We start from the raw sequence: 14,475 nt of genomic DNA on the forward strand, positions 1-14,475 counted from the left end.
ACCGAGACTGTCCAAGCCGGGGCTCAAACCGGCAACCTTCCGATTGCAAGGCGAACTCGCAACTCTTGAGCCACGATCGCCCCCACTAACCTCATATATATTGAGCCTCATCCTCCTTTTCCCTTTTTCCCTTCTCCTCCATTGCCATCCACCTGCATGGGCACATAAGCTAATGTGCTATAAACCAACTCCACTTGCAACAATCTTCTCACATTTCTGAATATAAACCTGTAACTGTAATTATCTCATACCAGTATAATTTCACTGATACGATAGTTACAGTACTCAATCTTTTAGAAAAGTGTCAAATCTAATACTTTCTTTGTGAAAACAGCTGGTAAGAATGAAAACAAAAAGAAAAGAAAAAGAAAGACATGATAGCTGGAGGGTCTGCTGTGTAATGATGCGCTCTCCAGATTGCCAGAAATTTATGCGGATCTGCTGACCTGAAGGCGGATTGGCCCTGGGGTCTGTTACTATCTGAGTTGCCTGATTTGGTAGACCCCAGCCTCTATCAGTCTATCTATTAGTGGCTGTGGGGTGTCTTGTTCTATCAGTTGGAAAAACATGCCGGGCAGGGTTTGGGGCTTCCATGATGGTTCATCTTCTTGGTTTCTTCTTTATTGTGTTTCTGCTGCTTGAGATATTTATTAATCACATAATCAGTTGTGGCCATCTGTCTGATGTGCTCATGTTGTTGGATAGTGGTTCTGACACTCACTAATCCATGGCCGCCTTCCGCTTAGTGTTCTGGATTTGGAGTTAAACCCTCCATGTATGGTAAGGAGCCTTCTTGTCTTGATGTTTGTGGCATTTGCCATAGAATACCAGAAGTGGCAGGTCCACCACTGGCATCCTATGCTTTTTACAGATTAGAGCCTGTTTACTATGAGCACATATGACAAACATGAAAGCGTCTGGGTAAGATGTGGAGTATTTATGCTGCTTTTAATGTCATTCAACATGGTGGTGGGTCAGTGATGGTCTGGGGAGGCATATCCATGGAGGGAAGCACAGACCTCCACAAGAGTCCTGACAGGGACTAGAAAGAGAGAGCAGATTTCTCCTGTTTTGGCTTCCCTTCATTGGCTTCCTGTTAAATCCAGAATTGAATTCAAAATCCTGCTCCTCACATACAAGGTCTTAAATAATCAGGCCCCATCTTATCTTAATGACCTTGTAGTACCATATCACCCTATTAGAGCACTTCGCTCTCACACTGTAGGCCTACTTGTTGTTCCTAGAGTATTTAAAAGTAGAATGGGAGGCAGAGCCTTCAGTTTTCAGGCCCCTCCTCTGTGGAACCAGCTTCCAGTTTGGATTCAGGAGACAGACACTATCTCTACTTTTAAGATTAGGCTTCAAACTTTCCTTTTTGCTAAAGCATATAGTTAGGGCTGGACCAGGTGACCCTGAATCCTCCCTTAGTTGTGCTACAATAGTCGTAGGCTGCTGGGGGATTCCCATGATGCACTGAGTATTTCTTCAGTCACCTTTCTCACTCACTATGTGTTAATAGACCTCTCTGCATTGAATCATATGTGTTATTAACCTCTGTCTTCCTTCTGTCACACGAAACCGGTCGCAGCAGATGGCCCCGCCCCCTCCCTGAGCCTGGTTCTGCTGGAGGTTTCTTCCTGTTAAAAGGGAGTTTTTCCTTCCCACTGTCACCAAAGTGCTTGCTCATAGGGGGGTCATATGATTGTTGGGTTTTTCTCTGTCTGTATTATTGTAGGGTCTACCTTACAATATAAAGCGGCTTGAAGCGACTGTTGTTGTGATTTGGCGCTGTATAAATAAAATTAAATTAAATTGAATACTGATAGAAGTTAAATAGTGTCTCTTTAAGCGAGACATGATTAAAAATCATCTAGAATGAAGTTAGGTGCCTCTGGTGAAAGAGATTGCCATTTATTCACTACATCACTGCTGTTATTAAAAGCTGTGGGAACTCCCGGGGCAGGTAAAATGGACAAACTGGTACTGATAAAAGTTCAACATCTGCTGCGCAGATTAACTCCATGACAGTCACAGAGTTACAGTTTCATTCAGTAAAATAAAGACATATATCGCCTCCTTGAGTTTTCTGGGTCACATCGGCCTTTCGATCTAGACAAAAGGGTAATCTGAATCCCGCCAGAAAAAGGTCTAAAATCCTGATTGGCTCCACTAAGCAATGTCTCTATAAAGGCTAAAATGCCACAATCTCTAAAATCCTTTTGGAATCGAATGTTTCCCTGGAGCACACTCAGTTTGCTCCTCAGAACAGCCATGATAACCAAGGGCAGGGGAAGCCGGGTGTTTTCTCAGGAGCAACTTTACACCAGCTAGTTTACCCTGCTTCCTCCTCTTGCCTGACTCACTAGGGATAATTTTCTGTGGAAGAAGAGGCATGTGACGTGTGAAATGCTCATTTATATGTGAGTGTGCACAGATTCTGGATCAAAAAGCCTAGTTTAACAGATATAGCTGATAACCACCACTGTGATACTTACTGTCTCGACTGGGCTTGCCAAGTCAATTAATGCAAAGAAAGCCTGCCTGTGTTGAGCTTCTTTCATAGTATACCCTTGTGCCCTAATCTCACTGTGTGTTGCGTCACTGAGAGCTGCTGAGCTATGTAGTGTTGTGCCTGGTACTAGCAGAGGCTGGGAAAAAGGAGGAGGGGGTAGAAAAGGAGAGGCAGGAGGAGAGTTAAAACTAACACACGACAAGCAGACTTATTTATTTATTACATTTCAGAATGAAACCAAAGGCTGATTGTGTTTCAGCTTTTTTTCTGCTCCTTGTATAATTAAGACTCCATTGCAGAAGAAATAGCACGTTCTAGTGCATTTAAAGTTTGCTGAACAACATTTAGACTGTCTGTGAAATACTGGGGAGAGTCTGATCAGATCAGAGCAAAATTGAACTCTTTGGATGCACTGTAAAAAAAAAAAAAACTGTAGATTTTACGGTAAAACGCTGGCAGCTGTGGTTGCCAGAAATGTACCGTAAAATTACGGGTGAAACATTTTCTTCTTTAACGGTAAGAAGGTATTGTTATTGTTGATTTTACGGTTAAAAATAGTGCTAGGGTCAATATTTTACTGTAGAAGAAAATGTTTTAACTTGAAGAAAAAATAATATTTTTCCCTAAAATTAACATGAAAATAACATAAAATAAAGTTTGTGCCAGAAAACACATTTTTTCCCTGTAAAATTATCAAAAAAATAATAAAATACAATTTTATTCTGTTAAAATTGTATTTTATTATGATACAGAACCGTTTTTAGACTAGAGTGCTTTTAAGTGTTCTACTCTGTAAGCTTATTACACAAACCATGATTTTATTCAAATTACTAAATGTAACACAAAAATGTCCACCTTAAATTTCCAAAAAAGTATTTTATTTAAAATCTTTGATGTTTTGAACATCAAACATTTACATTTTTACTCAACAAATCACAAATAAGTTATCTCCATGACAGTAACACTGAGGAATCACAGAATTCTTACAAGTTCTGTTCAAACTGTGCAAAACCAGTGCTGTAAGTTGAGCACACATTATATTTCACATTACCTTTAGCAGAAAATTCAGACACCTTTAAGTGTTTTTGGTGCTGTTCTCACTACATAAATGTCAGTACACGTAGAATCTTGACTTTTCAAATTATCCAAATACAAATATAGAGAATGAAACATTTTTTCTGTAATTGAAAGAAAATCTGAATTGAAGAAATTACAGGAACAAGTTTACACCCACATATTTTGCACACAGAACTGAGCAGTAAAGCTGAAAATGTACATCTTTAAACTGCATCAGGTAACAAACAAAAACTTTACACTTGTTTTGAGAACTTCAACTGCAAATTTTTGGATAACTACAAAATGCCAGCAATGTACATGAAGCATACTTTTACACTATTGGAATACAAATATCTTTAAAACTGGGAAAATTAAAATCCAAGAAACAAAATCGCAGGTTTACCACATTTTTACCAGATACATTTTTCATATATAAAACAGTGAATCAAAAGTAGAACATGTACTTTTAGAAATTTTGTCTAGTAAAACTTCACATTGTTAAAAACTTCCCACTCACAATCAGAAATGTAACAATGTTTCAAAAACAGAACATCTGTAGAGTATGTAACATAGTATACCTTTATCACTTTGTCTCAAACAAGAGGGGTAGGACTAGATCCACTCATGGTCAGCAATGTCTGAGATGAGAGTGAGGACTCTGGGATTGACTGAGAACACTTTTTTCTTCTTTGATTCAACCTTGGTGCCTCTCTCAGGATTTATGGAAAAGAAACACCTTCATGAAAAAAAGGGCAAGAGAGATTGAGGAAATTAACAACCTGAGGTGAGATATCAAATGGCCAAGTTTGATAAGCACAAAAATAAATCCATAATAAAATAAATTTTACCGTTGAAGGAACTCCAGTGTTGATCGTAATTCCACAGGGTAGTGTATGTTAAAGCAGTAGTACTGTAACTGCCAAACATTAGGCAGATAGCAGAGGTGAAGGTTGTGATGCGGTCGTTGACAATCTTCTTGTCAATGCTCAACATGAATGTTTCAGCAGCGAAGCAGGAGGAACCTGAGAATTAAAACAACAACAACAACAACAACAAATTAAAAACTTTAATAACGAGAGCTTTAATGTCAGTCATATATACAAATACAGAGATACTTGTTACATGGATCATAGGATTAGTTATGTTACTAGCTGAACTTATATGGTTGTGTTATCCAGTGGAAGCAACAGAACATGAAACTAAACAAGCCAAGAGTACAAGAACGTGGCAGTTACAACAGGAAAAAAAAAAAAAAAAAAAAGTTGAATTTTGCTCTTTCGGCTTACCGCAAACAATGATGAAGGGCGTTGGTGGCACTTTCTCCATCTGAACATCTTCTGAAAGGCTTGTCATCTCAACGCAGTGGAACAGAAGCTCTCCCTTCTCGTCAAAATCATCTCAATGACTTCTTGCAAGCAACCACTGGACTGACCTCTGGTAGATGCTGGCAGAAGATGCTGTCCCTGTAGTTTAATGTAAAACATGCATACATTTCTGAGATACAGGTCACTGAAATTAGACCCATCCATACCAGGGTCTTCTGTATCTGATAAACTGGCACCTTCCTGTATGGTGGCACTTGTAGATGGACTCTCTGACTGAGTATCTTTGTTTAAACCACAAATCACATTTTCCAAACGTTTGTGTTTTCTAGACATATGGGAGGTAAATTTAGATTTTACAGAGAACACACTTTGGCATCCTCTCACTGGACAAGTTACATGCCTCTTCTATGTGTTCCTTTAAGTGAGCAATCAAAGCTTTAGTTCCCTCACATTGGCGTTCACAAAGTGAGACAGTGCAATTCAAACCCATTAAGGTAGCATTCTGAGAAACAGTTGCGGTACCAGTGTGGTGGCGGTAGAAGTGAGACTTTAAAGCAGCATATCCAGAAAACACCTGCTTACAACTTACTTCAACACATTTAAAAATACACCGGGGTTCATTACGATGCAGTCTGCAATGCAAAACATAAGCTTTCACGGACTGAACCGATTCTCCACATATGCTGCAAAAATACATAGTCAATATGACACAGCTGCGAGGCTAGCTAACTTAAAGCTTCAGCCGGATGTCAAACAAGGCGGGAAAATCCAGGCTGCATTTAGACAAAGCATTCAAATATAGCTATACTAATTAGACGGTTTCCATTAATACACCCGTCTCCAAAACACGTCTCAAAACGCACACTGCTGGTTTTGCAAGGCTCTTTTCAGCCTAATGTAGCTAACGCTAATGCTAGAAATGAGCTAAAGCTAACGTAAATTTATCATTTGCGCCTTCACTGCCTGCAACACAATGCTGTCGATAAATAAACCAAGTTGGATTATTTTCTTACCGTAGTAACTGAAGACGACCTGTAGCAGACGTTAAAATGAGAAACAAGTCCACGAAAATGAAGATCGCGTGCTGCCTTAGTCCAAAGCAAAACTTGTGTGGAGCTGTGCAGACGTTGTCTGCGGTGGAGCCTGATGCAGTGCGCTGATTGGCCCGTTTGAAATCAGGCGCCTTGATGTGAAATGGTGCTCTAAACTTCAGGGGAAAACACCTAGTTTTGGGAGGAGATGCTTTTAAAATCTTTTTTCTTCATATGATAATTAACTATGAATAAATAGAACAGACAACAGATTATTATTTTAACACTTTTGGGATTATATGAATTCACTCAATAATATAGTATGTCTATCATTAGCTGTAGGTCTCTCAAGTTGTTGTTGGCTTTTACATTTTAAGCTCATGGTTTATTGAGTTCAACAGAATGTAGATTTAACAGCTACATCCCATATTCTTCACAAAAACTACATCCAAAAATTGCCCTAATACATTTCTAGTATAAAGATCTTGGGACATGTACCTGTTATATTACAATTTGAGGAAGAATATGCTGTATTAAATGTGCTATGAATCAAGAATGGATTTAATGTAAAGTGCTTTGGGCTTCTTGAAAACCGCTATCTAATCCATTATTATTATTATGTGAAATTAATGCAAAAATCACAAAGTCATATTACAGCATGTATCCATTACCAGCACAACCATGCTTACATTCAGCAATTAAAACCTGTATTTTTTTCAGTAAATAAATGTAAAAAAAATTGTGTTTGCCTGTTCTAAACTTTATTGGAATCTTCCGTTAAAAAAACTATGCAAGAGTGATTTACAGTAGGTTTATGTATTTTTTTCAGAGAAAAAATGTACATATTACGGTTTTTTCACATTACTTTATTTACGGCAATTTCACATCAAATCAACAGTTTTAAACTGTTGATTTCACATCAAATCAACAGTTTTAAACTGTTTTATAATTAACAGGTTTTTCCTGTCGTATTTTTACTGTCTTTCACTGTTAAATATACGGATCTTTTTTACAGTGTGCCATAATACAGATCTTGTTTGGAGGTCAAAAACACCATACCAACAGTGAAGTTTGAAGGTGGAAACATTATGCTGTGAGGCTGTTTATTGGCATATGGTACTGGCAGTCTTCTAAAAATTGAAGGAAGGATGAATGGAAAAATGTACCCAGACATTCTTGATAAAAACTGACTTCCATCTACCAGGATGATGAAGATGAAATAAGGGTGGATGTTTCAACAATGCAGTGATCCAAAGCACAGCCAAAGAAACTCTCAACTGGTTTCAAAGAAAGAAAATAAAGCTGCTAGAATGGCCCAGCCAATCACCTGACATGTATCCAATTGAAAATCTATGTAAAGAACTAAAACTCACAGTTCAAAACTCACTGGCCAAAATCACACCTGAGCAATGCATGCAACTAGTTTCTCCGTACGGGAGTCTTGAAGCTGTCATCACCAACAAAGGCTTCTGTACAAAGTAATAAATAAATTTCAGTAACAGTGTTCAATATTGTTCCTTGTGTCATTTCTCATTATGACACATAATTTATGGACATCTATGGTTTGATTTCTCTGCATGTGTGGGTTGGATGGGTTGTTACCAGCAACTGGTGAATGTTTCATGTCAAGAGCACCTTTCCAAATATATTTATTTTGAAAATTACAAACATGTTCAATACTTATTTAAGCACTGTGTTGTTGGTCTTGTCATGGAATTTAATGACACCATCAAAATGAATGCCAGGGTTACTTGAATGGCTCATAAAAAATGTCTATGCTTTTGACTTTCACTTTTAGATCACCCAACCCCACTAACAATTTGTCCTTAAAAGATCCAAAGTTTGAAAGCAGACCATAGAAGATCAGCTTAATTTTGTGTGTGTGTGTGTGTGTGTGTGTGTGTGTGTGTGTGTGTAGTTAGACCAGGGGTCTGCAACCTTTTACACCCAAAGAGCCATTTGGACCCGGTTTCCACGCAAAAGAAAACACTGGGAGCCGCAAATACTTTTTGACATCTAAAATGAAGATAACACTGTATATATTGTTTTTTATCTTTATGTGAACAACTAAGGTGTGTTGCTTATGAAATCCATGAAGTGCTACAGAGAAAATTACATTTTATTTATGTAATTAACACATTTTGAACTCTTAAAGAAATATAACAAAAGCAAAGACACCCAGCTGAACTAAAATGATCCATGTAGCAAACAAAAACTGTTGTGAGCCGCCTCCCTTATATCTCCTTTGGGCTTTTGGAGCCTTGACCTGACTTTAAAAAAAATAATTGGTAAAAAGCACTATGCTGCTGAAAAATGAAAAATAGATATTTGCAAAATTCTGCCTAAATATGTATTTTACCTGGTTAATGTGTGCGGCGGGGCGTGGTCTGCAACGCCGCTGCAGGGGAGGCGGACGCACCTGAGCGGCACCCGCAATCACGCCTCGCCGCCTTAAAGTCTGTGCTCTCTCTGCTGTTGTTGTTGGTGGTGTGTGTCGGGCTGTGAGCTGCGAAGCTACAGCCGGCTGTATGCGTACAGCAACCGTGTGTGAAAAGTGGTCAATAAAGAGATGCTGAAAAGCGCGTTCATGGAAACATCGTCGGGTCTGCCGTGATATGTTTACAATGAGACTTCTGATCCTGAACCTCTGTGCACAGAGTCCGCAAATCGGTGCTGTGCGAAGTCAGTTTACGCAGGACTGTAGCTGTCATCTGTCGTCTGTGAGGCGTGAGCAGTGTTTGTCTTTAACATAGTTCACGGTGGAGCTGCTGACATAATGTGGATCCGAAGATCCATAATTGGCCTACCTGGGGTTGAAAGTCTCGATAAATGCACGGCGTTTCGGCGGGAATACCGGCTTCCGCGAGTGTGACGCTTATATTGAGCGAGGAAAAAATAATAGAATATAATTTTATATTTATATTTCAATATCACAATAATCTTCCAATTTAGAACTACAAGTTTAAAAGAACTAACATAAATAAAATACACTTCAGCGAAATACTTCTAATTTATTTTCCCAAACCAGGCGGAGCCGCACTATAAGGACTAAAGAGCCGCATGCGGCTCCGGAGCCGCAGGTTGCCGACCCCTGAGTGAGACAGTCACTTCAATCTGACTTTGCTACAGGAATTCACCAAAATCTTTCTCACTGGATATTCTATTCCCACTGCCATCCCTGTAGGTGCCACCCTTTCCGAACTGGAACAAACACTGGTGTAACCCATTTACAGTAACAGGAAAGTGGGTCGCCCACAGGGCTCCACTACCAGGGGAAGCATTGAGCAGGTTTTCCATATCTCACCCAGATTTCCATAGATTTATTGGACAGTAAATGCCACTACTCTGTGGAGGGAGAGCTGATTGATGGTCCATTCAGGTTGGTTTGTTTTTTTTCCATAGATATGAGCCACCACACAGAAGTCATTTGCAGTGTTTGGTATGGCAATCCAGTCAGTTACAGTTGCAAATAGAGAGAAAACCGGCCATGACCATTTGCACCCCTGACCTATTGACCACCTTGACCTTAAAGGGCTATAGGGCCAGATTTCAGCAGGTGATCCGGGCGTTGGCATCCTTCATGCAGTGGAGCCATTGCAGCGAGGCAAATGAGCATCCTGAGAGGTAATAACGAAGGGAGTGGACTGGCCACCAGGTGGTCAGACTCCTCCATCGTGATATATGTGACCTTACTCTCTCTGACAGCTTCTGGCTGATGTACACAATGGGTCGGTCGACCCCCTTACCTGCTGGGACAAAATGGCCCCCAGCCCTCTGACACTGCTCCATCCACTGGACCAGATCTGGCTCCCCATTTTGGGTGAGATTAGTCAAGGGACTGGATAACTTTGCAAACCCAGGCACAAACCAACAGTAGTACCCAGCCAGCCCCAAGAACCTTTTTTGATCTTGAGACACGGGCAGGATGCAATGGCTGTTGTTTTCTCCATTTAAGTGCATCCACTCTGTCACACCTGCAACTGGTGCAGAATGCTGCAGCACAGTTTTTAACTGGTAAAAGAAAATTTGAGCATATTACTCCGGTTCTGGCCTCCTTACATTGGCTTCCAATTGAATTTAGAATCTATTTTAAAATCCTTTCACTGGTTTTTAAATCCTTAAATGGTCTGGCACCTGTATATTTGTCCGATCTGCTGAAGCCCTATGTCCCCCCTCGTTCACTCCGGTCAGCTGAGCAGCTGTTGCTCTCAGTCAGTAGATCACGGCTGAAACTTAGAGGAGACTCTACTGTTGCCCCAAAGCTTTGGAATGATCTTCCTCTTCACATTAGGCAATCTGCATCAGTGCTGGTTTTTAAATCCAGATTAAAAACTCATTTTTATTCACTGGTCTTTGACTCAGTGGGTAACTGACACTGTTATTTTATTGTTATTTAATTATTGTAGTTATTATTCTTTTTGTACTTTTTATCTTTCTGCTGTACAGCAGTTTTGTCAGCCATGTGTTGTTTTTAAAGTGCTATATAAATAAATTATGGTATGGTATCTGAGATTGCACCTGTCTGCCTCACAAGTGCACTGTACCTCCCTCCATCCAACTGCACACTTCTTCGAGTTGGCTGAGTAACTTTGCGAGTAACTTTGAGCTAGAAGAAGAGAGTAATACAAGCACTTTGTCTCCTGGTGAAGGGCCATGCTGCAGCCCCCTCTCCGCCGCATCCTGCAGCCAGCGGGTGAAGGCAAAAGGTCGGTCCTTCGCATACATATGCACCCCCCAGGAACAGACCCAGCTGGGCCATGATAGCCTTACAAACATCCATGAAGGTGATTGGCTGGGCCATTCCAGCAGCTTTAGTTTCTTTTTCTGAAACCAACTGAGAGTTTCCTTGGTTGTGTGTTTGGGATCATTGACTTGCTGAAGCATACACCCTCATTTGGTCTTCATAATCCTGGTGGATGGCAGCCGATTGTTATCAAGAATGTCTTGGTACATTTTTCCATTCATCCTTGCTTCAATTTTATGAAGACTGCCAGTGCAGTTTCCCCATGCTCACAGATTGAGGTCATACTGGTTTTGCAGGTGTAATCCTTTAGATTTGAGCCCCTGGTCCTGATCTGATCATCATGATCCACAGTGGTTTCTAATTCTTACAGCATCTGTTGCCACTTCTTTACATCAAGATCATCGCTAAAGCTGATCTGTTACAATTAAACTGCATCCTGTAATAATCTCCGCTTCTGGGTCTGTTAATGTAAATTTCTATTATGACTCTTCATTTGTCTCATGTTCACAGATAAATGACCATGGGGAAAGGCTGCATAACAGTGAGCAAGTACTTCTTGTTCCTCTTCAACCTCATCTTCTTTGTAAGTATTTTAAATTTACTAGTGACTCATAAAAGTGTTCTGTTGCAGAAAAATGCACCTTTAGGATGGTGTTAGAGCAGCTGTATGTTTGTGATTGAGTTTATTCCATTTCATTCAGTTCATTTCAATTTTATTTAATATTGCGCCAAATCACAACAAGAGTCGCCTCAAGGCGCTTAATATGGTAAGATAAAAACCCTACAATAACAAAGTACATTTGATAACACATAAGTAAGCATGGGAAGACTGCCCGGCTTGTATTGTAGAATATCATGCTTTGGCCTCCTCTACTTTTTAGAAGAATTTTATAGATGTTAGATTGTGTCAAATGGTGCTAAATAGAACAGAATAGAATAGAATATAGTTTATTTTGAGCATGTAAATATAACTAAAATAACAAAAGATTAAACCACTGACAGGTGGTGAGTAACAGATTATCTTGTTACAATGCAATGTTATGTTGGAATACCAAGGGCCCGGGCGTTTAAGGTATTTCTGTCCAGGGTGTACTCTGCCTTTTGCTCTGTGACAGCTGAAATAGACTTTCCACCCCCTTAAATTGGATAAGCAGAAGAAAAAGGATGGATCGATATATATGGTTTAAAGTAGTGCTTGTTTTGCTCTGACAGTTTAAGTCAGTTTAAGGCACTAACATCAACAGTCCACCAAAGTGACCAATCTTCCGTTGGGCTCTGCCCTCCAAACAGTGAAAAGTTAAGGTAGTTTATGCTGTGAGTTCTATGTATACATGTTATTAAATTAACATGTAAGGAATTTAATTGTGCTTGCAATAGTTTGGGGGTGGTTTTCGCGCACTGAACTTTTGGCATACACTACTGGTCAAAAGTTTTAGAACACCCCAATTTTTCCAGTTATTTATTGCAATTCAAGTCGTTCATGTCCAATGAATAGCTCGAAATGATACAAAGGTAAGTGGTGAACTGCCAGACCTTTTTTTTAAAAAAGGTAAGGTTACCCAAAACTGAAAAATAATCTACATGTAGGAATTATATAAAAAGGCTTTTTTTTCAAAATGGGTTAACAATTTAAAGCTGTTCAGCAGCAATGGAAGTTGATGAAGCCTTGAAAGCTGGTGCTACTAATTCCTACAGCTGTTCCAACTGTTTTGGATTACTTACAACCCCCTCTGTGTGCATATTAGCAGTGTTGGAACGCACTGTAAAAATCAGCTGAACAGTATTGTACTGCAGAAAGTAGTGCGTTGATGCAAAAATGGTGAGAAAAGGGCAATTATCAATGGAGACAGACCATCATAGCAAAGAAAGTCAAGGTGTCAGTAAGTACAGTTTCCTTCACCATCAAAAGGCACTCAGAAACAAACCCTGACAGGAAGAGGTCTGCAGACCCAAAGACACAACTGAATCAGAGGACAAGTGTCTGAGAGTTAACAGCTTGTGTGATAGGCGTAAGCAAATCTAAGTTTCAACTATGAAGAGAAGACTTTGAGCTGCAGGTTTGACAGGACGAGTTGCAGCAAGAAAGCCATTGGCAAAGAGGCTTGCCTGGGCCATGAAACACCACCATTGGACTACTGAAGACCGGAAGAAGGGACTGATGATTCAAAATTTGAAATCTTCAGTTCATCACGTAGGATCTTTGTACACCATCGAATAGGTGAAAGGATGGTTCCACAGTTCCATCAACTTTCAAACATGGAGGAGGAAGTGTGATGGTCTGGGCCGGTTTTGCTGGATTCAGGGTCGGTGACTTGTACAGAGTGAGAGGCACCCTGAACCAAAATGGCTACCACAGCATTCTGCAGCACCATGCAGTACCCTCTGGTATGCACCTAGTTGGTCAGGGATTCATCCTACATCAAAGATAATGACCCACAACATATTGTTCAAGCTATGTCAGAACAACCTCCGCGAAAAAAGAACAAGATGGTAAGCTTGAAAACATGGAGTGTCCAGCACAGTCTCCAGATTTAAACCCCATCGAGCTGGTTTGGGATGAACTGGACAGAAGAATGAAAGGTCCACATTTATGGGAAGTTATGCAACAGATATGGGAAGAACTTTCTGAAGAATATTGGATTTCTATTGTGGAAAGAATGCCACAGGTGTGTTCAGCTGTTATATCTGCCAAAGGTGGCTACACTGATGAGTCCAATTGCTTATTTGTACTATGCTTTCATTTCAGAGTGCAATGAGATGTTGAACTGCATAATTTTCAATAAAACATTGGAGAAAGTGAGGTGTTCTAAAACCTTTGACCGGTAGTGTTAATGTAATTCCAAACAGACATAGACAAACAGGCAAACATGTTGTTGGCTTGTTGGCTAATGTTAAGGAATATTCAATACAGCAGCTTTTTGTCAAAATAAAGGTAAAATGTCAAGAAATGAATCAACAATTTGCGGTCTTGCATTAAAACTCTTAATAGAAGTGGGTTTTCATTGTACCTGCATTTCACTCTCTGCATTTGCGGCTTTTGACATAGTCCCTACGGTTTAGTTTCCACTGTGTTCCTATTTGTACTGACAGATATTTCACCTACAGTTTACCTTTAGACATTTCTGAAAACACATAATTTCATGCTTCTCATTGATGAGTTTTTAGCACCGATTTTGATCAAAGTTTATTTTAAAATACATGAAAATCATGGAAATGAAGTGGTGTTTGTAACTATCAAATTTCTGGTATTGTGACATCCTTTCATTCTGATAGTTCTCATGCAGTTCTCATATGTATCCTCCAGCTGTTTGGGGCCGTCATCGTTGGCTTTGGATTTTGGATTCTCCTGGACAGTCAGACTTTCATCGTTGCCCTGAGTAAGTGCTTGATCAGGTGTGAGGTCATCTGTACTTCTCTGTGTGTTTTAACCAGTGGTGGGAAGTAACGAGGTACAAATACTTTGTTACTGTACTTGAATTAATTTTTAGGTATCTGTACTTGAGTGTTTATTTAAATTTATGGTTTTCGGGGTTTTTATTGTTAACTTGGTGTCCCTGGGTCTTTTCCCATGTTGTAGTTGTGTGTCTTTTTTTGAAAGAAGTATTTACACGTTACCATAGCGACGAGAGAGCATTAAGGGGCAGATAGGAGGATCTAACTCTTTATATTGTTGGCGCATTTCAGGAGAACGCTGCTAATAAAGTTAACAATTACAAAGTGAATTCTCATTTATTATTATATTTACAAAATGCCACAGTTTTTGTCTTCGTCGTATTGTTTTATTTTGTTGTATTTATCCGCGACACC

The 14,475-nt window shown here is 39.7% G+C and overlaps 1 protein-coding gene and 1 long non-coding RNA gene across 2 annotated transcripts in view; one reads left to right on the forward strand and one right to left on the reverse strand.

Annotated features, from left to right (window-relative positions):
- The window catches only part of LOC100701053 (CD82 antigen), a 47,379-nt gene that overhangs the window by 9,783 nt on the left and 23,121 nt on the right, over nucleotides 1-14,475 (forward strand). Inside the window, exons 2-3 of the mRNA XM_005463540.4 lie at nucleotides 11,179-11,251; nucleotides 13,973-14,045. Of these exons, the coding sequence (XP_005463597.1) occupies nucleotides 11,183-11,251; nucleotides 13,973-14,045 (142 nt within the window). The 5' untranslated portion in view covers nucleotides 11,179-11,182. The remainder of the gene's footprint in view (nucleotides 1-11,178; nucleotides 11,252-13,972; nucleotides 14,046-14,475) is intronic.
- On the reverse strand, nucleotides 3,276-6,739 carry LOC109195108 (uncharacterized). Its single transcript, XR_002056789.2, has 4 exons — nucleotides 5,907-6,739; nucleotides 4,855-5,031; nucleotides 4,417-4,590; nucleotides 3,276-4,304 (listed from the first exon to the last, which is right to left on the reverse strand). It is a non-coding gene; the product is annotated as an uncharacterized LOC109195108 (long non-coding RNA).

Source organism: Oreochromis niloticus, linkage group LG1, assembly GCF_001858045.2.
Source record: "Oreochromis niloticus isolate F11D_XX linkage group LG1, O_niloticus_UMD_NMBU, whole genome shotgun sequence".
NCBI classification, from domain to species: domain Eukaryota; kingdom Metazoa; phylum Chordata; class Actinopteri; order Cichliformes; family Cichlidae; genus Oreochromis; species Oreochromis niloticus.